At 42.1% G+C, this 27354-nt stretch overlaps 1 protein-coding gene across 1 annotated transcript in view; it reads right to left on the reverse strand.

The window, feature by feature from the left end:
• Smyd3 (SET and MYND domain containing 3) overlaps positions 1–27354 on the reverse strand; it is a 734617-nt gene that overhangs the window by 97553 nt on the left and 609710 nt on the right. The window contains exons 9-10 of the mRNA XM_047521142.1: positions 10474–10561; positions 4716–4890 (exon numbers count right to left, since the gene is read on the reverse strand). Of these exons, the coding sequence (XP_047377098.1) occupies positions 4716–4890; positions 10474–10561 (263 nt within the window). The remainder of the gene's footprint in view (positions 1–4715; positions 4891–10473; positions 10562–27354) is intronic.

Raw genomic sequence — 27354 nt, forward strand, 5'->3', positions numbered from 1 at the left:
GAGTATAATTTATGATAGAGCAAGTTAACATTTAGAAATCTATCATATGGTCTACCCTATGGATGCAGTCACATTGGTACAAAAAGATACAAGTACATGGATTTGTTTGTTCATTTGGTGCATGTGGTGCTGCTGACTGAACCCAGGGCCTTGCACATGTTAGGTAAGAGTTCCACCACTGAGTTATGCTTCTACACCCCACTCTATGGGTGTTTGTAGTTTAATTTAATAGCATTGTTTGACACATTAAACAAAGGTGGAAACAAAAAGGATTGACATAAAATTATGGTATACTCATAAGATGAAATATTATATCTTTTAAAAAGAAGGAGGTACATAGGTAGCTACAGTCTACTGAAAAGTGAAAAAAGCAAGTTATAGACATGAACTAGAGAACAATCCCACTTCTTCCTCATAAGGAGAATTCTTAGCTTCTCATTCTCTTTATTCCCTCTCATTTCTACTCCCCCACTTGACACCATACTAGGCATATTTAACAAATTGGGACTGAGTTTTTCGCTAAAAAGATGAGAAGCAGAAAGTAAAGAAAGGAGGAGGAAGTATAAGTGACTATGTGGACAGTTTTGAAGGGAAGAGTTGTGAGGGTATGTGAGAGTAGCTGGGTGAACAGTAAAAAGAAGAGGGGAAAAAGGGGCTTTAAAGAAATAATGTAGTGCATTACAAACAGAACCACTGTTTACGTTCTTTGAGAGATCCTGGAAAATGTCAGGACTACTTATTTATTTTCAATCAGTCTCTCTCTCTCTCTCTCCCTCCCTCCCCCTCCCCTCTCTTTCTCTCTCTCTCTCTCTCTCTCAAAATTTCAGGAAAGAAACCTCTAGCGTAGTTATTTTTAGGGAGTACGGCAAGAGTCTGGAAGATGAGAGTGAGTTTTACCTTTAACTGCTATAGTTGGGTCTGGAAAGTCCCTCAAAGGCACATGGGTTAAAGGCTCGGTCCTCAGGGTGATGCTAATGAGACAGTGGGAACTTCAACAGATGGGGCTCAGTGGGAAAGTTTCTAGCATTGGAATGTGTCCTTGAAGGGGACTGTGGGACACCAGCCCCTTCCCTTTCCTTGTTCACTCCCATGCCATGAGGTGAGCAGCTTTTTGCTCAGTCACATTCTCCCACCATGATGGTTTACTTTGCCACAGGCCTAAAACCAACAGGGCTGACTAAAACCTCCAAAACCCTGAGCCAAAATAAACCTTTTCACTTTATAAGCCAGTTATCTTAGGCATTTGTTACAGTGATGGCTAACACACTGTCCTTTAGAAAATACCCTTCTCTAGAAGTATAAACTATTCTCACAACAAAAATAAGCAGAATGTGTGTGAATGAAGTCCTTACACCTGAAAAGGACTCTGTATCTCCTTACCAGTCTCTAGTTCCTAGAAAGGTCAAGTTTAATTAATATTCAACATAATATGCAACTTAATTTTAAAACAATCTGTGCTCAATTTTGCTTTTGTATTTTTTCTCTCTCTTTTTGAAATTTACAGCAAACCTTGGTGATATTATAGGATGAGTAGACTTTCCTAGGCTGGTATAGAAACTTCCCATAATAGATAACACTATCTTTACGAGGAAAACACATTCATTCCAAATACTAAACATCTTTTGGCAAACTTTTAGAACCTGATCCATTTTGTGATTAAGATTTGACTGACTTAAACTTTTTAATAAAATTTATGAAAACTTTAAATCATTTTCATTATGTTTAATGTGTATAATGTGAAAGGGCACAGCAGTATGTATACACCACCACAGACACATATATGCAGACACTTTCAGAAGACATATTATCAGCTAATACTAAAGACTACACATTTTGTTGTACATGAATTATTTCCAATTTTCTTTTTGAAACATAAAGAATCTAATATGAAATTGCATCATAAAACTGAGTAAAATCCATTGAGTAAAAGTAAATGACAGTAGCAAGAAGAGTACTGAGAGCAATGATTTGGATAAAAATGGAATACAGACCCTATGTCCTTTAAGGTCAGCAGCTAAACTTTAGCCAAGGTCAGGAGTGACAAAGTGCTTGCTGGAGAACTGACCTCAATCTAGGTATTGCAAACAGTATATTAACATTGTAAAACTGTTACAGTATCTGGCAATGCAGTCACCTTCTGGTAACCCATGCCTAGCTAACTGTCCATGTCCTTGGAGAAAGGTAAGCAAAACACCCACCTGAACCAGCTGCAGGGCACCCATAGAGATGGCTGATAGCACAGTGTGAAGCCTCTCATGCACACAAGAGGGACAAACACCACTGCCAGCTTCCACATCACTAGCTTACATTCTAAGACTGCTAGAGCACATATAGGGCATCTGACCCATGTGTATACAATCCTCATTTTCACTTTTGCCTGAGCTAAAGGGAAGAGGACAAAGGACGAGGGCACCTACTGCTCCTGTTTCTCCTAACTTTGTTGATTCTGGATTATTTATAGTCTTTTCCTCTACTACAACTCTGACAGCAAATGGTTCAAACTTCACTCATTTGAAGTGGATCAATGCAGCACATTGCTCAGTAACTCCTTAACAAGCCCCAGGGAAGAGAAACTAAGGGAGGCTGGGAAATTTGTCACTGACCTAAGAACAGAATACACATTTACAGAGATAATGGGACCTGCCAAAAACCAGAAAAATATACCCAAATATTTTCCAAGCATTATGGGGTACATTCTGGAGGACTGCACCTCATCTATAAGAAAGACCTCTTTGTCTGACTCAAGAGTCAGTCAGTCAGACTGCCAGTTAATTAAGGAATAAGTAATTTGCAGAAGCCTTGGTAGGATTCAAAAGTAGGTGCTGAATGGGCATCCTTGAAGGTATGTGGTCTTCTTCACGTAAGTGTGCACTGATTTAAAATTGCTGTGCTTCAGTATGGTCTGAGCAAAGCAGCCTGGATGTCAAAAGGAAGGGAAGATGGGGCAGGAAAAGTCAGCAGCACTAGCCAGGAATGCGGGGCCAACAGCTGCTGAGGGGCCCTGGAGGAAGGAGGCCTTTCAGTCTGCAGCTCCTGGCTGGAGTCCATCCACTCACCCAACAGCGGTTTGGCTTCCTAGGCCAAGAGTTCAGAGAGTTAACGCCAACCATCCCTGATCTGCCTCTCATTGCGACACCACGGCTCTGAGAATGAAGCTTTATCTCTCTATTCAATTCATATTTTCTGAGAACCCACAAGATTCATCATATTGAATAGATATTTCACTGCTCATGGGAAAGTCTCAGTCTCAGCCCTCAAGGCAATCTCTTATAAGTTTGATTAAAGCTGACTCACAGTCTGGATTCCAAAGCTGTTCACCCACAAGGCAGTGAAGGAAACCACCTACAAAAATCTGAAAACTCCCTCAGGGTCACAGTGGTACCACAGCAAATGGTTCAGCTGGCTTATGGACCTCTGCTATCCACCTGGCTGATGGGGTCTTTGCCATTTTCAGGTTCCTCTCTGCCTGCACCAAGCTCCTGGCCCAGGTCTGGCTTTCTGACCAAGTGCTTCATTTCTGGCTTCCTACCTTTGTCTGCACTAATATCCTAAACCCTGGACTTGCTTCTTTTCCTATAGTACAGATCCTGGCAATGTCGTCCCACCCCAAGATGTCCCCTGAGGCAATTCCTCCAGCAGGAACAGGGAGGGCACAGGACACTGCCTCCCCTCCTACCTTCTGCTTCACTTAGAGCCACTCTGGCGCCTGTTTTCCATGTTGCAGAGGTCTACACCTAGATGTTCCTTCTGCTTGGTTCCTTTGGGCTGACACTGTGTTTCCATGATCTGTTGAGCTGAGAAATTGAGCATCCTCCCAGAATGGTGGACCTGCTCTCCAGGGACTGCACCAGTCACAGTCCCAAGGACTTTCAAGGCACCTTATTAAAAGTGACCTTGTTCTTTATAAGAGACTGGGTTATTCCAACCTCAGATTATAGTTCATATGTCTTTGTGCCCTCTTCCTTGAACTGATCTTGGTTTCAACTTCCAGACCTGTATTCTTCATCCCTGGCAAACTGGAACCCCTCCCAGCAGAGTCAACCCATCAGCCCTTGACTCCAACTCTGCCCTCCATCCCAAAGCTCTACTGAGTTACAGGAACATATGGAGGCAAAATACCCTACCCTTAATCTAGAGGAGCTGAGACCAGTCAAGAAATAGTGAATTACTGACAGTCACTTCATTAGATTCAATGACAGCTTGAGCAGGGTGGTGGTGTCCCAGCTCTTAGGCCCGGGGTTATAAGGTGGCTGTGAGGGCAAAAGACTCAAGTGACAGCACTCTGGGAACCATAATGACTGACAAAAGGAAAGTACCATCACTACTGTCGGCCAGACCCAGGGTCCACACAGACATACTCACTGGAACCAACAGAGGCTAATAACAGTGTTCCAAGCCATGTGCTGCTCTCTGGCACACTGTTCTTGCCTCTGTCACTGCAAGCACCACACTGTACCATGCTCCACATCAATACAGTGTCTAATTTAGTCTCTGTCAACCACTGTGCCTGACACACAGCAGGAGCTTCACTTCACAAATGAGCACACAGGTGAAAGCAGAAAGGAATGAAAAAAATGGGGTTTGGTGTTACACACAAAGAAGCAGCTAGGAACCCCTGATATGGGAATGGCAACTGGACAGACTCCATACTGTTGATCCTTTGCCAAACGAGAAGACATTCTAGACTATACTCTGGCTCTCTCCCTGGGACTCACCGGTAGGGTTCCATGGTCCGAATTCCATAGAACAATGCCTCTTCTAAAAGCCCAAGGTTGATGCAGGCGTCCATGGCGCAGTCAAGCACCTTCAGCTGGTAGATGTTGATATCAGGAAGCCGTTCAGAGTTGCTGCTTATGATCGCCTGGCACATGGCCAGAACCTGCTCCCACTCTGTTATTAACCTTAGTTAAGGATTCATTGTCTTCATGGAGAAAAAACAAAAGCAAAATGAGATTCTCTAAAAGGCTGAAGCGCACCCAGGCGCAGGAGGGAAGGGAGTGCCCAGTATTTCGCACAGATGAGCTGCATGAAAACACTCTTGAAAAACAAAAACACGTAAGTGGCATCTCAGTGAAGCAAATTCTGTTTACATCAACAAACCATCTTCTAACCAAGCGTGTGCTTTGGAAGATATAAATTGCCAAAGAGTTCTTTCTTCACTCTCCAACATGTACTCTCTTTACAACTAGTCATGAAGTGAATGAGGCTGTTTATTAAACTGGATGTAGTTCCATTTACAATTATTCATTACTCTGTTAGCTTCTGTTTAAAAGTTGATCTGAAGCTAAAGACACTTTAGCAAGATTCCTTTTGCAAAAGGAGGAACACGTGTGCTTCTGTGCCATTTGAGTCTGGGACATACGTGAAACCAAATACACAACTCACAGGCACATGCTAGGGATGGCAACGTAAAGAAACTCATTTCCACTGGGTCTTATATTTATTAATTTTTATTATAAAGCAAAAGTGACCCAAACCTATACTTAACCAAATAAAGGTATTCTGATTTGGTGAACCAGAACATTAAAGAACACAGTTTACTCATATAAACCAAGCGAGGGGAAGTGATACTTTAATGAGGACAAGGGGACCCAGTACCAGCTTCCGAGCAACTCAGTCTTTCTGATTAACCACGAGTCAGGAACTGAACCTCATGGAGCTTCACTGTGACCTCTTTCTCCCTCTCTTTCTCTCATTCATTTATTCAAGAGTAGAGCGTCTTGCTATGTCGTCCAGGCTGGTCTTGAATTCCTGAGCTCAAGTTGTTTCTCATGCCTCAGCCTCCTGAGTAGCTGGGACTTCAGGTGTGTGCCACTGTGACCGGCTTTTAACCTTACCTTTTCAGTCAGAAAAAGTCAGAAACAGTAAGAGGACAGAAGACATGGTGTACTGAGTGTGCCTTGAACCTCTCCCAGGTGAATTAGCTCGGGAGCAGAGTCCAAGGTGGGAATGTGGGACCCTCGGACCTCACACAGCTTCTCTGCTATGGTTCTACATTTGGCCTGGCAGAGCCAAGGAGACAGTGCATTGGCACTGGCCCTTCTCTCACCCCAGCTTTTCATTCATTTGCTTTCATATGTTGGGATTCCAGTGGGGGGAAAACGTTTGAAGATTTCAGAAATAGCAGAAATGGCACAGCCTTTGATCAGAGATAAAGCTGGATTCAAATCTAAGCCAGTTCTGTCATTTGTCAGATCTGAGGTTCTGAGAAAGTCCAAGGACTTTGAGATAGGCCAGAAATAGAAATGCCTAATATCACTGTAATTATTCAATAAAATACTGTATATAAAATGAAGAGATTCTTCATGTGAGCTACCATGAGCCAGAGCTCTGGGCATCATGGACACAGTGGGAACACCCCTAGTGGCATGTTCAAAGTAAATGCTATGCAGATATTACTGCATTCCTCTTGTCTTTTCTGTCATGACATCTCAGCAAAACTAGATTTAAGGAAAAGAGATAGGAACTGGTTTGATGGAACTTCCCCCACTCCTCCTCTCCACTCCCACAGGATCAAGTCTTTTTGCAATCCAGTGATCTGTGCTGCATCCTCACCCCCAACTCCAGCCCTCTTCTGACATCCTGATACAGTGAGCCCCACCCTGAGCAGACAGCCCATGGGTACACGCTCCTTTGTTTCTCTATCAAAATCTACCTTTCTAGTGTCCATACATTCCAGACACTGCTTCCCAAGACTTCAACACTGCTTTTACTAAACCAATCAAACTGCTTGTGTGAGTGGGCATCAATATCTTTATGAAGACTCCCAGGAAACATATTTCCTTTCAGCTGAGGCAGAACTCCTTACCCCAAGGCATGACTTCCTTAGTGGGAATTTGAAGAGCCATGGAGCCTGACTGAGGGCCCTTTATGTCATACCCTTATTATTTTAGGACAAGTCCTGCTCTAAGGAGTTGACTCTGGTCCCAGAAGAGGTACATTTATTGAAGAAAAATGAGTTAGTGATTTTCTTTTGTATTCATCTGATATGGACATTTAACGTTTACTGAATGTGTCCCCTGGAGGCTGGGGGAGAGTGTATCTTAGGCAAAGCACTGATTTTGTAACAGATTGCCTGGCTAACCTCTGTGGCTTTTCATTCCAGCATCAGATATTTGACAAACTGTCAGGAGGAATGACTTGTCTCTTATACAATGCTAGACATTTCTGTGGTGAGACTTGTACCTTATTTTAACATTGTGTTGTATGACCTGTACTGTTATTTGCGTATTCATTTCTGTGTTCCAACTCATTCTAAAGAGGTTTGAGGTGACAAGCCTTAGCAGCTGGAACCAGATGTGATGTCCTGCAGCCATTCACAAGAATAGATCTACTGCATCCCCCCATGAGCGGGGAAGGACTGCGTGCCAATTCCCCTCCACAACGCTGGCAATCATCTCCTGGCAAATGAGGCAAAACCTTTCCTGGAAAACACCCCAGTGTGAGCAAGAGAGAGAGAAAAAAAGAATAATTTAAACTAAGAGGCTTTTTCTCCAAGTTAATGCCATGTATTTGCTCAAGGAGTTAGTCCCTGGCATCTGCATGTTTACTACAAATCACTCTATTCCAATGAGGAGGGAGCCCTGGACCAAAAGAGAGCTAGGTGGTCCATTCAGAGAAAATGGATTACCAGTGGGCAGGATAGATACCTTTTTACTTTCTACCTTTTTACTTTTAAATGACCATAAGAGGATTAGGGGAAAACAGCAAAGGGAGCCAAGTCAATTCGCTTGGGAATTAATCAACCTCTTGAAACTCAAAGACTGTCAGACCACAGAGCTCTTACCTAATTATATTACTCTGCTGCGTAAAACCATCCCAGGGTCCCCTCACCTAGAAACTCTGTTCTCCTGTGTGCAGCATTGGAGGCCTTGCCATGTTCCTCTCCACTCATTCCTCTCCACATGTCTCTCCACAGCACGCCTTTTTGTTCTGTGCACCTCTGTTGGAACCCCTTTTCCACAACTGGCCTGTTAAATGCCACTTCCTCCTAGACATGTCTCTGTAAAACCTCTAACCTCCTAAAATTGACTTCTGTGCAGCTGATGCTCCTATAAACGTGTGTGTGTGTGTGTGTGTGTGTGTGTGTGTGTAGGTCTTTATCAAAAATATGTGCTGTATTAGTCATTTTGGCATCTCTATAACAAAATACTTGACACAGGCAGGTTTATTCAAGCTCATGGTTCTGGAGGTTCACATCCAAGACTGGGCAGCTCCATTGGGTGGCTACTGGTGAGGGACAGAAATGGCAGCAACACAGGTCAGAGTGAGCATTCACGTCTGAGCAGGATGCCACAACCTCCTCTAAAAGCACACCCACAGTGATCTGAGGACTTCTCATAGGCCTACCTCTGAAAGGTCCATAGCATCCACCACTAGAGCCATGCTGAGGACTGAGCCTGTACAGATGGAACTTTGGGGACACACATCTAAACTATAGCATGCATTAATCTACATGTTTATTGTCCCACTTTGTGTGACAGTTGTGAATGCATGGCTGTGTCTTCTCACTTCAGCCTGGATTATAACTTGCAAGAGTTAGTTTTAGTTTATAACCGGCACAGAGTTAGTTTTCAGTAAAACCTTGTCCAGCTGAGACTGAACTGTAGCTGGGTCATTCAGGGTCCCTAATCCTTCTGCATGGGACCACAGAGAAGAAGTGTCCATCTCTGCTGTGGAATGGCTCCTGGAGTCCATGAAAGTGCACCTCTTGCTTCCAGAGCTGGCTCTTCTCCCAGTCAGTGTCTTCCATTCTGTCTATAGATGGGATTCAAATTCCACCTTGGCTCTGTTTCTGCTCCTCAGAGCTTATTTCAATTTTTCTGCATCCCTCTTAATATGTCCTATTCCAAACTGAATATAAAATTCCAGATATGATCAGGCCAATACTATCCCCTTTCTCATTACATACTCTACATTTCTATGAATACATAAAATCAAAGTTGTCTTTTGGAGGATTATATCATACTCTTACATTTTATTAGTATTCACTGTTTATCAGAGCTTAAAGACCTCTCACAAGTTCTGCTGCTCAGTTTTCGGCATACAGACACACTTGAACTTTTTGACCCAAAGAGAAGATTTTACATATACTCCTGTCAAATTTCATCTTTGGAAGCTCAGGCACCATTCAGCTTTTCAGGGATGGATTAGGCTCTTGAGGTTCTCATTGCATCTTTGCTGTTCTTCCCATCTACACAACTTTAGATATCTGACGAACCTGTGTGTAGTTATTGTCATTCAAGGCACTGAAATAAAGGTTGAGGAGGACTGAGATGGGAACAGAGCACTCCAAGGGCACAGTGACCCAGTTAGCATCATTCTCTCAGTATACTTATTACACTGATTCTGCCAGTATCTAACATAAATTTCTTGACTTCTTTTTTTCAAGTCCTTCATGAAGTTTAGAAATAAACTTGCTCTTAATGAATCCATAACATGTACTGGTGATTGCAGGTGATTCTATTCCTTAATAATCAGTCCTAGGGGCTGCAGTTGTGGCTCAGTGGTAGAGTGCTTGCCTAGCATGCGTGAGGCCCTAGGTTCGATCTTCAGCACCACATAAAAATAAGATAAAGGTATTGTGTCCACCCACAACTAAAACAAAATATTTTAAAAAATTCTATCCTTTAAAAAAAAAATCAATCCTAGATTCTTCAGTGAGACTGCTAATAAACTCACTGAGTATAGATTTCTAAAATTACATATTTTACCTTTCAAAGTAGAAACATCCACCTACCTACCTTTCCTGTGCTTTAAATTATTTAAAAATCATTGTCTGTAGATTAGAAACCTCATTTACAGATTTTCTCAGTGCCTGGGATATAATTAACCCAACTTAGCTGATAACCTTTTTGCAACCTTCAATCTCTTTCTTATCTGTGGTTTCCCTTTGTCACATTTTTGCTCAAGTGAAATTTTCTACTGGGAGTGGCCTCCTCTCAGTCTCCACTTATCCAAATCCTGTCCCTGAGTTGGGAAGCTCAGTGGAGTTGAGCTTTGCTCTGAACTTTGACCCACTCATGGTCTGTACTATTAATGCTCAGAGAATTTATTGTACAGCACCGCCCATTGCTGCTGTCATTGTGGCTGATTTACTATGTACCTTCTAGGTATGCGGGTCAATGGCATTAAATTATAAGGATTCTGTTCTTTCCTAGAGGTGAAGGTGGCCATGGGAGGAAGGGAATTTAGGAATTGGTTACCTTTTACATATAAAGAAACTACTGTTTACCCTCCTACTCTTACTGGGCCATATCATCTAATGGCAGCAAGGTACTCATGCTGATCTTACCAGGATCTTCCCCAGTCACTAACCTAAATCATTGGTTGGGGTTAGAGATACAGCCTGTGGCCCTGGAACAGAAAGAACTTATGGAGAATTCAAACCCTGCCCTTGACCTCATTAACACCATGCTTCCAACAATAAAGAAGCAAGGCCAACAGTTAACCAATCCACGGGTGAAAGGATACTCCAATGTGCCTTCAGTTCTTCAATTTTTTTCAGGGATTCTTGAACTTCCTTCCATACTTGCTCATCACCAGTTAGCATATCAGCATCCTGGTCAGGACAAATTAAAAGAGAGCAAAGAAAAACAACCCAATTAAAAAATGGGGAAAGCACAAACATTCCTCCAAGGAAGATATACAAATGGCCTACAAGCACAAGAAAAGATGCTTAACATCATTAGTCATCAGGGAAATACAAATCAAAATCACAGTGAGATACTATTTCATACCTGCTAATAGCTATAATTAAAAAAATAACAGGGAGTATCAGTAAGGATGTAGAGAAACCGAAATGCTTATACACTGCTTGTAGCAATATAAAACACTACAGCTTTGAAAAACAGTCTTTTCAGTTCCTCAAAAGATTAAACAGAGAGCTACCAGATTACCAGTTAGTTACCACATTAACAATTCCACTATTAGATATATAACAAAGAGAAATAAAACATACATTCACAAATATTCACAGTGACATTGTTCATAACAGTTGAAGTGGAAACAATTCAAATTTCCATCAATTGCTGAAGGGATAAATAAAATATTCATACAATGGAATATTATCCAACAATAAAATAAATGAAGGACTAGTACATGCTACAATATGGAAGGACCTTGAAAACATTATGCTAATGAAAGAAGCCAATCAAAAAAGACTACATGTTGTATGATTCCATTTATATGAAATGTTCACAAGAGGCAAATGCACAGAGACAGAAAAGAGATTAGTGGTTGCATGCGGTGAGGACATAGTGGGGAACTGGGGAGTGACTGCTAATGGGTAAGTTTTCCTTTTTGGGATAAAAAACATGTTCTAAACTTGACTCTGATGTTGATTGCACAACTCTAGTGTTATGATTTGGATGTGAGGTATACCCAAAAGCTCACATGTAAGACAATGCAGGAAGGTTCAGAGGAGGAATGATTGGGTTGTAAGAGTCTGAACCCAATTAGTGAATTAATACTAGATGGGATTAATTGAAGTTGTAGGGTGTGGCTGGAGGAGGTGGGAATTGGGGTGTGGCTTTGGGGTATATATTTTGTATTTGCAGAGTGGAGTCTCTCTCTCCCTCCCTCCCCCTCTCTCTCCCTTCCTCCCCCTCTCTCCCTCTCTCCTTCTCTCCCTCTCTCCCTCCCTGTCTCCCTCTCCCTCTCTCTCCCTCTCCCTCTCCCTCTCTCTCTCTCTCCTTCCTGATCACGGTGATGTAAGCTGCTTCCCTCCACTACCTCTCTTGCAATGATGTTCAGCCTCACCTGCAGCCCTGAGGAATGGAGCCGGCTTCCTATGGACTAAGACCTCTGAAAATGTGAGCCCCCAAATAAACCTTTCCTCCTTTACAGTTGGGTTGGTCAAGTGATTTAGCTACAACAACGAAAAGCTGACTAAAACATCTAGAAGGACTAAAAACCACTGAATAGTATGCTTTAAACTTAATTACTTGTATTACATGTAGATTATCTCTTAATAAAACTGTGAGTTTTAAAAATCCTGAGGGAAAAGAGGTAAAAAAAAATTATTATTTGCTAGGGGGCCTTCAGATAGCACTTTATCAAGTATGATGTCATTAAGCAAGCTAGGATAAAGAAAGAGACATACAACCAGATTCATGTAAACTAACTCCAAGTTCCACAAAAACTAAAAACAAAACAACCAACCTGCCATTCATTTTAAAAAGGCAATGCAAAATAAAGTCATGACTACCTTTTATTAAATGTCTACTCTCCCACTTGGTAAGGAGGTCCTCTATCTTTCTGTATGCCACTCTATCTCCAGTATTTAGCACTGTGCTGGGCACATGGCAGGTATTCAACCAGTACCTACTGAACAAATGACTAAAAACCATGGATCATGGTACCAGTGCTTTATTAATATAGCTCCATTTTATCTTCACATATCTCTCTTTTGTATATAAGATCATTCCTGATGCAGTTACACAGGTGGGGAATGGGCACAGGGTACCCTGGGTGAGGCAATGAGAGGATACCTAGTCTTTAGAATATTGAAAAATAAAAACAAAACCAACAGAAAGTAGATCTGATTTTTACCACCATGCTATAATTCCAAACAACTTAGAGGTTAAATATTCTTTCCCTCTAGGTCAGAGGGCATCTGCTACTCCCTTTCCTGATATTACACTAAATCTAAAAACCAGATTCAGAGAGATTATGTGACTTGCCAAAACCTCACAAGCTTGAAGCCAAAATGTAAAGCCAAGTCTGTTTGATTCTGAAAGGCTGTGTTCTTGTCACATTCCATTTCCTGTAAACACCATTATGGACTCCTTAGCATGTTCAGCCAGTCTTATTCTTTAAAGCTGCATTTTTCAACATGGTAGCTACAAGTGGCTATTTACGTTTAAAAATTTTTTTTTTAAGTTGTAGATGGACACAATACTGTTTATTTATTCATCTTTATGTGGTGCTGAGGACTGAATTCAGTGCTAGGCAAGCACTCTATTTCTGAGCCACAACTCCAGCACACTATTTACATTTAAATTAGTCACATTAAATGCAATAAAAATTCCAGCCCCTCAGTTGTCCCAGTCACATTTCAAGAGTTTAACAGCTACAAGTATTGTGGTGACCACACTGGACAGCACAGATATTGGGCAGTGCTGTCACTGTAGGGAGTTCTGCTGGACAATGCTGCTTTAAAGAGGTTACTCAAAAGGCAGGAAATGCTCAACAGACACGGTTCAATCCAGGTGTTCCACATGACTACATGGGAGTCAGGGGGAGAACCACCCTAGGAAGCCCAATCATGGCCAGTGTGGGGTGATAGGAAAGGCGAAGGAGGACAACATTTTTCATACTACGTGCATTTCCCCAGAGATCCTGAATATGCCTACTGTGGGAACAGAATGGTCCCTGTGAGAGTCACTGCCAGAGGAAGTCTGTGTTGCTAGTGGAGAGATGCTAATCCCTCAGGTGTATTGCGATGGGGAAAAAGAGAACCACAAAGTGAGATCCCAACAGTAGATGAGGCAGTGGCTGTACATACAAGGAGATGTGAGTGTTGTGTGAGTGTGCCCATGGACCAGGGTTTTATGGCCTCCATGCATGTGTGCTGTACACAGCAACACACAATAGTTTTTAAAAAGACACCATAAATACACCCTATTTTTAGGAAATTCTAAATTCATACTCTGCTTTCTGTACATAGAAAGGCAAAGGTAATCAAATGTCTTTGAGAAGGCAGGCATCAGTCTCCCTCTGCATCCCCACTCTAAGTCTATTTAATGTCCTGAAGTTTTAGTTTGATCACCTCATTCTCCTTATTCAATAATCACTCATTCATGATTTAATGTTTCCATTTCATATTTTAATATTGGCAGTTAAAACCTTAGGCTCTAAGGGAAATATCTTGCTTATTAGTTCATATGGTAGACAGAATAATGGACCTCCAAAGGTGTCCACATTCTGATTCTCAGAAACTGTGACTATGTTAGGTTTCATGACAGAGGGAATTCACTTGCAGATGAGATTAAGGTTGCTAAAGAGCTGACCTTAATATAGGAACTACCCTGGACTCTGCAAGTGGGCGTGAGTATAATGGTCTACAAAAACAGAAGACAGAGGCAGAGGAGGAAGTCAAGAGTGATGGAATATGAGAAGAACTCAGTCAACCATGGCTGGCTCTGAAGATGGAGGGAAGAACAAGCCAAGGAATATGGAGCCTCCAGAAGTTGGAAAAGGCAAGGAATCAGATTCTTCCTTGGAGCTGCCACAAAGAAAAGCAGCCCTGTTGACACTTTGATTCTGACACAGTGAGATTTGTTCAGGCTTCTGGCCCACAGAAATGTAAGATTTTTGTATTGTTTTAAGCTACCAAGTTTAAGATCATTTGATGCAACAGCAGCAAAAAACTAATCCAGGCTCTAACATACCTTCTGTACTACTTATAACCATTGGAGTTTTGCACATGTCTCTCTGTAATTGAAATTAGTTTATTTCATCATTTACTGAGGGCCTACTAGACACTGTTGTAGGCAAGGGGATAGAGGAGTGAAGAAAGTAGTCATAGTGTTCACACTGAAAATATAAAAGGAACACAGGTGACAGAACACAGACATACATCCACACACTCAAACATACTAATTATAGCAGAGAAAAAATATCAAATGAGGAAGATGAATCAAGATTAATAGTACCAAGGAATTTTTAAACAGTGATCAGGCAAGGTCTCACTGAGAAAATAATATGTGAGTATTGGTCTGCAGGAGGTGAATGACTAGGAGATAAGAGGCCTGGGAAGCGGGGGGCAGAGTGTACAGTGCAAAGGGAGGAACGAGCCTGAATATTACAGGAACAGCAGGGAGGCCATGGTGGCCAGAGCAGGTAGGTTGCAGTTCACACACATTCCTATCTTCCCCACTTCAGTGTAAGCTCCAGAGTTAAATATAGGTCTTATTCTTCTTTGCTTCTGCCTCTTCCAAATACCTCGCAAAGTGCCTTGTGTGCAACAAATGCCCAGCTAAATGTCTACAGAATCATTCTGGAAGAAGAAAACATATATTTTGTAATTATTTGGAGGTCTCTCAAATGTATCTCAATTATTCCTCACAATATTCTTGTATATTGTATATAATTTACAAATAAGGCAGAATATAATCCTGAAGCTTAAGAAACTGGTCCAGATGTCCTTCTTCCCCTAAGTGCCAAAGGTAGGATTCAAAGAGACAGCCCATGCTCTCTCCACTAGCTTGTTTCCATGCAATCTGATTTGTTTTTCTTTGGGGCTTACTTAAAAGGTGAAACTTATATCTTTAAGTTAATAAATTCAAAATATCTTTAACTAAGATCTTAATGGCACTAGCACTTCAAAAAGACAGTAAGATCCCCCAACGTGTAGTCTCCTGGCAAATCTCATATTTGTCCACCAAGCAGGGTGAACCCACAGCTCAGAACAATTTCTTATGGGAATTATATTCACAACTAAATCTGCTACCAGTGAACATAATCTGATTAGCTGTTCTTGGGGTTGACCTAAGCCTTTATTTACTTAACAGAAGAGCAGGCAAGCTTTGAAATTGCTTTCAAACACTCAAATAATAGCGAGGAAAGGACTTTGTAGTGTAGCTAGACAAAGCTACACTCACAGTCAACTGTCAGCTCACTTGAGTGCTCCTCTCTGGTAAATGTCCCTGCAAACTCGGGTCCCACGTCCCCACTCCAGTGGCTCTTCACCACCTATGCCTAGGGTGGGGTCTGTCTCACCTCTCCCCACACCTAGCTGGAGGAGGACATTCAGTTCCATATGTACATGAACAGGACATGTGCATATAAATAGAACAACTACTCAGGGAAGCATAATTTAAGTCTTTTCAATTTGCAACTAATATGTTCTTTTTCATAGCCTGAGCTATGAAATTAGTAAATGTATGCCCTTGTTTCCATTATTTCTTATCCAAAGACACTTGCTATCCTTCAGGACAAAGTTATTTTAGGAAAAACAAATACTCTTTGAATTTCAGCTTTACTAGTAAATGTAAAAGGTTCTTGAACAGGTCAGTCCTGCGGTTTGTCTTTAGAAGATGGAAAACATTCGTGTTATACTTACATATTTTTAAAACAAAATGTACTACTGTGGGATGTAGCTCAGGGGGTTCCATCCCCAATACCACAAAAAATGGAAAAAAACAACAACAACAACAAAACAAACCATTAAGGTTTTTTTTTTTTTACAAATGATAAAAATAATTCAGAGTACAAGCTGAAGAAAGTTCATTGTGGTGGTGCATGTCTGTAATCCCAGTGGCTCAGGAGGCTGAGGAAGGAAGATCATGAGATCAAAGATAGCTTCAGCAACTTAGCGAGGCTCTGAGTAACTTGGCAAGGCCCAATCTCTAAACAAAGTATAAAACGGGCTAGGGATGTTGCTCAGTGGTTAAATGCCCCTGGGTTCAATCCCTGGTACAAAAAAAAAAAAAAAAAATTATATATAATATTATATATATTATTATTATATAATATTATGATATATTATATAACTTCTTATATATTATATACTTAGATATAATATGTCAAAGGATTCCTGAGAAAGTTCACTCTCCTGAGTAAGGATAAAGAGAATTAAGAGCATACTAGTCCTGGCACTATCAGCACCTCTGCCTGTACCTGCTAAATGTCCCTAGGAAAGCCTTCCTTTTCCTGACCCTCAGCTTCTCATCTCCAAAATGAGACTGGTTGATATTCCTTCCACTTGACCATTCTAGAGATTTAAGCAGTGCAGAACCTGTATAGTTTCATGTCTAGTGACCACTCTCTTGCATGGCTCCAGAAAAGTCCATAAACAACAAGGTTTCATTGTAAACAGTAGTAACATGGGAAGTTTGCTTAGGCCCAGCTGTGCCAGCTGTTCTCCATATTTTTTCCCTTTTCTCTCTGAGCACTCAAGCTCCTTTCACACTCCCAATCCATTCATCCCACTCCTTAACCCTCAGCTCCACCTGTACTCCACCCACGACTGTCTGTCCCATTGTTGACATACCTACTTTTCCAACTGGAACATTTTTCCTGTGGATTCTATCAGGAATGGCACCACCATTTCTAGCTCTTCCTTGGGTCACCAGTCATTCCCTTACTGCTTTGGCTTTCTTCCCACTTGTCCTTTTACGATTCAACCTACAATTCAGGGGCCACCAGGAAAGCTCTAATTCTGCTCTCTGCATTAGTCTGGCCCTTCTGAGCCACTGTAGCCATTCTGCAACTTCTTTCAGCATAGAGATGTTATTAAAATCTACCTGATTATTTCCCCAACTAGCCCCAGTACTCTCAGAAAGACCTCAACCTAATCATACCCGTACACCCAGTAACAGCATGTAAATTTCTCAGTAAATGTTGGTGATAAGGTGAATGAGCAAGGAAAGGCAAGTGATCCTCCACAATCCATGGGTAACAGTATTACAAGATAAAACAACATCAATAAGAATTCCAATCAGGAAAACTGAGAGTTGTTCTTTTCACATCACACTTCTACTTTGACTTATTTCTAATATGACATGATGATTATGTTGGAAAACAGTGTTTCTGTTGTAGCTGTAGGGTATTTGCCAAATGCCCAGACACTGGTCATAATTTAGAACCTAAATGTGACCCCTTCCCCCAGCATAAGAATCCCACACTAGCTCAGGATCCATGCTCTCTGACAACTGTATCAAGGGCTCTTTGAGGAGTAGGCTCAATTAACTCCCATGGCTTCTGTCTAAGATATCATCCTAAGTCTCTTGTGGCTCTCTTGGTCAAGAAGTCCCTGGCTACATCTATCCTGAATGGATCAGTGAAGTCATCTACATTCCCTCATACATAGTTGCTAAATCAGTACTCTGTAGGATGACTTCTTTAACTGTAAAAATAGGTACCAGATGATATGAGAAAATCTCACCACCACATCAAAGGGTGTCAGTCAACACAATTACATTCAACTGGTCAATGCTTCATTTGGGTTTCAGAGTAGGCAGAATACCCACCAGGTGCCAATAGTTACTGTGAATTAGAGAGTCAAGTTTCTCCAATACGTAAGGCTGAAATGCAGCAAACCTGCTTGAGCACATCGCTGGGAAAGTGACCACCGGCTCCAATCAGGTTGCATCAGATGCATCCATCCAGATCCACCTTGCATCTGGAACACTCAAACAGATGTGCTCACTTGGCTCCCAAGTATCTGATGTTGAAACTCTTATACTGGGCTAATTTCAGATGGTTCTCATTAAAAGAAAAGGAAAAGAAGAAAGGCAATCTGCTTTCCAGTACTTCCTGTTACCCAATCCTCATGCAAACTGTAATTAGATTGGATTGGAGAGAGATGAGTATAAGATGGGAAATAAAATTAATGAACATTTATAATTCAATAATTCTAGTGTCTTAAAAGGAGGAGAGGGTTTATGTATTTTTTAAAAGGAGAATGAGGTTCAAATACAGTGTCTGCACTGAGGAGAAAGATTAGGAAGAGCTGGAGTTCAAAATCATGAGGGAAACAAATTTAACTTGCAGTGTCTTTGCAGTATTCTGGTTCATGGATAATATACTGGGACTAATAGATTAATATACAACATCATTCAAACCTTTATGATTAACAGGAAACATCTCTTCTGGAACCAATTTCCATTTCCTTTGGCAAAACAACCGAAAGCAGTTCAGATTTAACTTGAGGGGAAAATGGCTCTTTCATAAAGTGGAAAAATAGTGGCTAAAAATAGAGCATTCACTATTGTATCAACCACAAACCAGTCAATGGGTATAATGGGAACTACAGGCTGGAGAAGAAGGAAAAAGAAGAATGTGCTCAACTTGCAGCATGATTAAATTGTCACATGTTCTAATTAGAAATTAATGAGTGAATGCATGCAATAATTAGGAGCACTGGTGAACACACTGGATTTAAAGTCATAAAATGTGAATTTGAATCACTGCTCCATAACTATGTGACCCTGGCAAGTCAACCTCCTTGAAATCTCTTCATTGGAAATAATCCTGTGAGTAGATGTGCCCTCTAACCCTTTCCTTTGTACCTTTCTAGAAACACTAATGTCATGGATGTCACATTGGTCTGAATTTTCAATCCCTACTGCAGAGGGCGCCAACACAGGCTGACTAGAGTCAGCTTTGCTTGGTGGGAAGGAGAAAAGCAGGCTTATCCTCGAGGAGGAGGGAGCACATTTCAAAATATCAAGAACCAGCAACGCCGTGCCCCACATCTCTGCACATTCCATTCCCATTGCCTGAAAGGCTCTTCCGCAACTAAACCATCCAACAAACTCATCCACCAAGAACCAAAACAAAGACATCCACAGGCACAATCCCCGTGCACTTTCCACTGGGGTCCGTGCTTGCTTTATTATCTTGTTGCAATGAGAATAACTGTGATGCAGATGAAAAGATGTCATCCAAATGCTGTTATCAGTCCACAGATTACATAAAATTGCTTTGCACAGGTTATTTTTTCAGCTACTATATAAAATTGTGAAATCTCTAGGCTTGTAATAGATGCCCACAAGAACGAGGAAGCAGAGCTCTGAACTCTGGGTCCAATCAACTACTCACTCCCTTAAGAGTCCACGTTTTAGAGCCCACCTCCAACCCCTTCCCTGTGCTGGCTGACTCCAGAACAGAGTCCTCTATAGACCTCTTCTTTTCCTCCAGGTGGCCCAGGCCTATTCCTGCCTTGAACCTCACTGAGAAACACTTGGGCAACTGGGGACACTAAGCTCCACCCAAACAAACACGATGTTGAGGAGAAGGACCCACAAAACAACCCGAGCCACTAGGAGTACAATCCTGTTTAATCACCATTTAACTTTATGCTGTCAGCCTTGCCAAAGGCTCATTTGGCTTTATCTCTTAGGTAGAAACAGGGTTCTACTGCAAATACTAATTTCTACAAGGACACTTATGCAAACCAACCATGGGTTCAAGGCTAAAATTCCAGCTACACAGACTTGACAGAAGGAAGAGGAATGCCCCCTTCTTGACCTGAGAGAAGGCCAATAGCATTACAGGCGTGAAATCAGAACTTCTAGAACAACCAAAGGCCTTTTCCAGGTACAACCTCAACACCTTCCCTCTCTGTGTGCTGGTATTCCCATCTCATTTAATAAAACTGCTTCTCAGAGAAATAAGCTCATTTGCTCACATAGAATCAGGTCAACTTAGAATTAAAAAACTGTTAGCATCTACATATGTGGGGCAGTTTGAGGGTCTACCTGTGTCAGTGGTGCTAGTGGCAGCATTTTGTAGAAAACTGGCATGGCTGGTTGATACACAAAGGCAGTTAAATGTTACATAAAGACATTTAGAAAGGAGATGTCTCCTTGTGCCCTCCCCCATCCCAGGAAGATGTGTTCCTGAGAACACATAATGGGGATTATAGGAAGCAGAAGGCCACTGGCACAGCTTGCAAAAGCACATACAAGCAAATTCTTTTCACATTTGTGGAGAGACTATCAAATGGATGGTTTGTGCAGCTATAAACTCATACAACTCCTGGCAGAGTCCTGCCAATCTCATTGTGTAAACATCACAAGGTGGGAGGTTTGAGACTCTGGGAAAAATGCAAAGATTTAAAGGAAAATCATTCTAATGGCAAAAGCCATTAAGATAAAGTATAGCCCCAAATTTCAGGGCAGGATTTCTTTTAATAGAGACCAAAACCCCAGCCCTCATCTCGCCAGTCTGCCACACCTCCATCTTTTGTTATTCTCTTCTGGGAGCAGTTGCTTTCACTCTCCTCTGCAAACAGAGAAGAAAATGCTTTAATCAGAAGAAAAGATTCAAGTTAGGTTTAAGGGGCAATGTCCAAATAGTGAAGGTTAGGATAAGCTAGATATGGTTGCTCATTTTAAAAATAGGATGAACACAGTATGGTTGAGGTTCCAAGCTTCAGGTGTATGGAGTGTGTGGTAGGCGACATCATGAAAGTAGAGTTGAGCCTTCTGGACCCCAAACCCAGTTTTGCTGCTGGTCAGCTTGAGATCCAGAGGCTAACGGTGCCTCCTGGCTCAGCTTCCCCAGGTGAGAACTTGATTAACGTTACCATGGAGATGGAAACTAATCATTCCACTCCATTAGTCACCTATGTAGAAGGTGTCTGCTGTGCATGAGGAGAAACCTGAAATTCTGATAGGAGAGACTTTGGGATTTGTGGCTGTACAAACAAATTGCAACCCTCTTTATTCCTCTATCTATTTTCCCTTCATTCTATTTTGAGTTTTCTCAAATGTACACTACCATCACCAAAGCACAGACTATACAGGACTGAACAAAAACCATACCCAACAAGTACTGCACTTAGCCAACGCAAGAGTTTGACAATGATTGTTTAATTCACAGATTCCCTCTAACATTTGGATGTATAATGATTACCAAGGGCAACATTCCAAACTCAGGCAATCACATGGTATTTGCTTATCTGCTGAAGCAAGCACAGCAGATTATTTAATCTGTGGTTCTAAACCAAGAGAACAGTTCAGTCAGAGTCCATACCAACAATTTCAGATAACAAGTCCTGGGATACAAGTCTAGACATACTTTTAAAGAAGGAAAACAAAGGGGTAACCAAAGAAAATTATTTAATTTGACATCAGAACCTGTCTCTTACCATCAGTTAATGTAGTTTCCAATAGCTTCTCCTAGTTTTTCAGAGTTGAATCACACAAATTCCCCAGATCTTACTACTGCTTAGTAAGGTAGCATGTCCAAAATTTAATAAGGATCTTATCAGATTCATGTGTCAAATGAGCAAAAAGTTCAAAAGGAATATGGCACAATTTAAGGGAAGAAATTAATACTGCAGCTTTACTTTTAAAAAAGAACCTATAATGCTATTTTATCTCTCAGCAAAAAGAGGCCAATGTTCCCTCAATTATTTTAAAACAATTCTGTAGCTGATGAATTAATCCACACAGTGACCCCTTCCTGGAGCCTGGGGCATGGGTCATTCCAGTGGGCAATGGTTCCTGGGCTAAAGATCTGGCAGAGGGACTGCTCCTTTTCCAGGTTTGGATTGCATGGTATGGCTCTTTTTTGCCCTGCCTTATACCCATGAGAGATCCTGCACAAAATCACCAGGACTCAGATGCTCTTCCTGGCAATTGTGCATCCCATGGAAGCAAAGTGCTGGCTGACTGCATGCCGAGCCTTCCCCCTGGCGCCCCACCAACAGAAAGCACATGTCTGCGTTTTATATTCCAGTAAACTCTGGCCCTCGGCCAGGGGACCTCTTTGTAATGTCAAAGATAAAAGCATTGGCCATGTTTGGCACCCTGCCCCCACCTCCATTCTCTTGTAGCCATCTCATAAACCAAGCATGTGTTACTGTTAACAGAGTCTTCCAGACAGAGGTCTGATGGAGCTTCATAAACATTACCAGATGATGAGCAGAGATGTCCCCACTTCACAGGAAGAGAAAGAAGTTCAGGGAGGGGCAAGTGATTTCACATAGAACCAGCATGCTGCAAATCATGGGGAGAATTAAAAGTATATGCTCAAAAATAACAGAATATTCCCACTCCCAAGAAACTGCTCACCAAGCCAGAGCCCCAGACATCTTTCATTGGAACCCGGCATGTTAGCAACATCAAGTCTCAAATCTGCTTCAAACAGTACAGGTATAGCTATAATCAGAGTATTGATATCTGATAAGTTCCTTATTAAATTCTGGATGTCCACAATGGCATTTAGGATGTACAAGACGACCTGATTCTCTCTTCTCTCCCCCAAGTGTTTTCTGTTTGCCCGGGGAATGTTATGATGCCAACCACAAAGGATTTATGAAATAATTATCTCTTGATCACTTTTTTTTTCTTTTGTAGTCATATTTGTTATGGGTCAAAATTATATCACCTCAGTCATTGTCTTTAATATTTCTGTTTTACTATGTAACTTTCTAGATTGCTTTGGAAATAAGATTTTAATGTTACTAAATGTTCATAAACCAGAACATGTACAGGTTTCTTTTCTAGAAGTAAACAAATATAAAAATCTGTCTTTGTGCAAGAATAGGGGATAGACAGGGCCTCAGTCAGAAAGCTTCCTATGAGAAGAACTCAGTTTCTTATCACAAATGGGGGCTGGATTGTTCTGGATCTGCTTATTTTTATATATCAGAGGCTTTAATTCACTCTGGAGGTTGCAGTGGGCTTACTTCCTCTCTCACCCTGCCAATAATGCACAAACACTTGGACACCCATGTTCACATTCACCCACACACACATCCCAGGAATGTGTCGTAAGGGTCACTGAGGGCTCTGACTTTCCTTCAGACTGCAGACCTATTGTTCCTCCAGCTCACTCTCTTCTTTGTTTCTGGGGTCTAGTGAAGTGGCTATATATTCAGAATCACCTGGAAAGCTTTTAAAAACAAACAGGCCCAGGCCCCAGCTGGGCAAATGATATCAGAATCTCTGGGGGCCAGGCAGAGATTTGTATTTTTTACAAGCCCCTCAAGTGATTCTAATGTGCAGTCAGGGCCAATGACCTCCAGCCTGGTCTTTGCTATCTCAGTTGTTCCCAATCTCTGTGACCATGCTGGCACTTTTCATGGCAATGCCATTAAGCGTTGTTGCAAGTCCTTGTGGTTTTGACTTTTTCTTTTTTCTTGTCTACTCAATTTATAATAGCACCTCCCATGTTCTCTGCTTTTGCATAAATCAGCTTATTTATAATAGACATAAAAAGTGGTCAAGTACACAGCACTGTGCGTAATAGTAGGCCCTTAAGATGGTCTTTAGTTTGATACATAACATTTCCCAAATGTACATGAGGGTCAGGCACTGGAACTGCAAAGATTTAGATGAGAAGAGGCCTCAGTCTTGGAAGGCTTACCAGGTAGTGCTTAAAACAACCACGTAAGTGTCCTATTTCTAAATATGGCATGTAGTGACAGAGACCAGCCCTGGGACAGTGGGGGTGCAGAGGCAAGGCCCTTTGTCCAAGTGGGAATTAGGGAAAATGTCCAGCTCAGTCTTGGAGGCTCAGGAAGGACTATTCTAGAACAGAAAAGCAGGAAGGGAAGCAAGTGCAGAAGGAGGGAAGAGCACGAGGGAACAGAGGGCCGTGGGGGGACAGTGAGCCTGGCAGGAGTGGTGTGGGAGGGTGGGTGAGCTCCGCCTGCTGCCCCACTCTCTGAAGTCACTTGCTGCCCAGAGGTTGCTTTTTCAAACACACTTAGAAGCCTTCCCTCTACTAACCTGAAGGCCTAGTTCAGAATAGGTTCACAGGTCTGAAAACATAAGGCTGGATTAACAGTTTATGGGGAAAAATGAGAAGACAAAGGTTTAGACATGAGAATGAAGAGGTGTGCAGGGGCCAGATAATAGGGTGAATTTGATCCTGTGTGGATAACATAGAGATATGGGAGGATTTAAGTCCAAACACTGTTTTTCTTCAAATATCTACGTAGAAAATACACTTATAGGTGGAGAAATTGAGGGCAGAAAGAATGTGGTTTGGATATGAGGTGTCCCCGCAAACCTCTTGTGTTAATGCAGGTGAAATGATTGAACTGCAAGAGCTATAACCTAATCAGTACATCCTAGTTTGAACAGAAGTACCTGCAGGTACATGGGGTGTGGCTGGAGGAGGTGGGGCACTGGGGAGGTGTCCTAGAAGGTTACATCTTTCCTGAGGACGCTTCCCCCTCTGTTTCCTGGTTTCTGTGAATTGAGCAGCATTTCTCTGCCATGTCCTTCCATCATGATGTTCAGTCTCATCTTGGACCAAGAGTAATGGAGTCAGCTATCAATGGACTGAGATCTCTGAAACTGTGAGTCCCAAATAAAAGGACACTGGAACAGCTGCCATTTGGCTCCAGGGACTAAGTGCATAGTGAAACCTTTAGGTGACATCAGGATTAAAGAAAGGAGGTGTTTAGGAAAGGGCAGCTCACTTTTAGAAATGCCAAATAGGAGATGTCTGCAGAGAATTCAGGAAGAAATGCCCCCGTTAGGAAGATGGAAATATGAAACTAGACTAGAAGACAAGCAAAGGTGAGAAGTATAAATTTGGAAAATCGATTTCATATAGGCAGAATCTGAAGATATGGGGGTAGAGATCAGCCAATCCAAGAGAAAGAATTCCAACATTAAAAGGTCAAATGGGGAGGAGTAGAGGAAGCTGAAAAACTAGGGGGAGAGTATTCCTTAAAGGCAGAAGAGAGGGATTGATGGATAGAATGCATCAGGAGGGTCAGGGTGGAAGAGACTCAAAGGAGGCTTAACTGGACTTGGAATCAGAAGCTCACCATTGACGCTAGGGGATGAAGTTTCAGTGGATGAAGATGGTGAAAGCCCATCAGTGGGTGTTAAGAGAAAACAAAGATATGGGGTCATTATGTATAGATGACTCTTGCAAGGGGTTTCATACAGTGAAGGTAAAGAAACAGTGGCTAGAGGCAAAGCTGAGGGGAAGAGGGGTTATTACTTATTACAACAGGAACCTCATGAACATGTTCCTGCCATAGGGCAAGAGTCAGTGGACAGGGAGTAGCTGGAGGAGGCAGACCAAGGAGGAAGCAGGTAGAAGTGGGTAGCCGGGACTTGGCTTTGGCAAGGAGGCCCCCACTTCTTCTGCAACAAAAGGAAGAGAGAGGAGGATAGGAGCAGACGCAGTTGCAACTGCAAGTGGCTGTAGTAGTCTCATGGGCTTTATTACTGATCTACTGACATCAAGAGAGGATAGGCACACAGGAGGATGGAGCAGTAGTGAGGGTCTGGGAGTGCTATGGAAAATGGGGAAGGGGCCACCTGAGGACACACAGGTCAACTTGGCAAGGTAGAGCCCAGCAGAAGGAAGACCTGGTGTAACTGCAGTGTCCATCTGCAGGATCCTGGAATTTTTACCAGCATCACTCTGCCTCACAGGTGCCAGACCAGCAGGAACATGCTGCTGATGTCATCCATGGTTGGGGCAAGGAAAGGCAGGAGCTGGCAGAAGAGTGGGGCCAGGTTGGTGGGGGTATGTGTTTGAGGTTGTTGGTGGAAAGCAAACACATGGCTGGACAGAGGAGGGGAGACCAGTGTAGTGAGATTTTCAAAAAAGCAAAGAACTCTCCTTTTCTTCAAGTACAATTAGTCTATGAAACTGTGTTATTCAGCTCTTCTTTGTAGTGACAAAATCCTGAGAAGAACAACAGAAAGGAAGAAAGACTTATTTTGGTTCACAATTTCAAAGGTTATAGTCCATGGTCAGCTGGATTCATCATTTTGGGCCTGAGACTAGGCAGAACATCACAGGGGAAGGTGGAGGAAAGTTCACAAGAGCTGGGAAGCAGAGAGACAGGGGAGGTGGGGACAAGATATACCCTTCTAGGGCATGTCCCCCTTGACCTACTTCCTCCAACCAGGCTCTACCTACTGAAGTCTCTCCCTTCTCCCACTAATGTGATCAAATCACTAATCCATCAATGGATAAGGCCAGAGTCCTCAAGATCCAACCACTTCCCCAAAACCATACATGTGAACATTGCTGCTTTGGAGACTAAGCCTTCAATATATGAGCCCTTGGGGAACATTCCAACTCTAAACCATAAGAGAAACTAATTTGTATTTGCTTGTTGATTGTTTAACCTCCAGGAAGAACGGGTGACATTTCTATAACACATGAGAACTGCTTGCCCTACGTTTATTTTCAATGCACTTTTGTTTTTTGTTTGCTAGTTTGTGCAAGGGCACAGGTTCATCTTCTAGAACAAAATCTGAGAACACTGAAGACAAGATAGCTGCAAGTGTTTCCCAGCAGGAATAAGACCAGAGTGCCTAGCTCAGGGGGTTGGTATGAGGACCAAACCAGCTCATGTGTGCAAACGGCTTTGCACAACAACTTACTCGTAGTAACCATGCCCACACATGAGCTGTGCTATTACAGAAGAGGCAAGAGCAGATAGCAAGAGGACATTCACCATCTCTGAGAAGTGTGTGAGGTAGGCCCTGCTGAATGACTGAGGCTAATGAAGAATGCAGTGGCTTCTACAGCAAGGAAGAAAGCATGCAGGAGACCATTGCCACTGGGAGCAAGTGGGAACAGAAAAATGCTTGTCTTTTTAGTTTATTTTCCTTTATCCTAAAAGAAATTATTCTCGACACGAGAGAGCAGAAAAAGGTATTTATAAAAAAAATTCATGTCTTTAATTCCAGATGAACTATAACCCAGGGTAGCAAAAGAACTTTGTAAACACGGTTATGAAATTTTTACCATTCCTTTCTGAAGAACCAAGAGGAAGTGGTGGCAGAAGACCACAGTGGTAGCAAATATGGTCTCAAACACACACACACACACAGAATAAGATGTGTGGCAGGGATAGAAGTTCATTGGATTAGATGAAGGGGAATGAAGGGAAGGGAAGGGGTGGGAAAA

Source organism: Sciurus carolinensis, chromosome 12, assembly GCF_902686445.1.
Source record: "Sciurus carolinensis chromosome 12, mSciCar1.2, whole genome shotgun sequence".
Taxonomy (NCBI): Eukaryota; Metazoa; Chordata; class Mammalia; order Rodentia; family Sciuridae; genus Sciurus; species Sciurus carolinensis.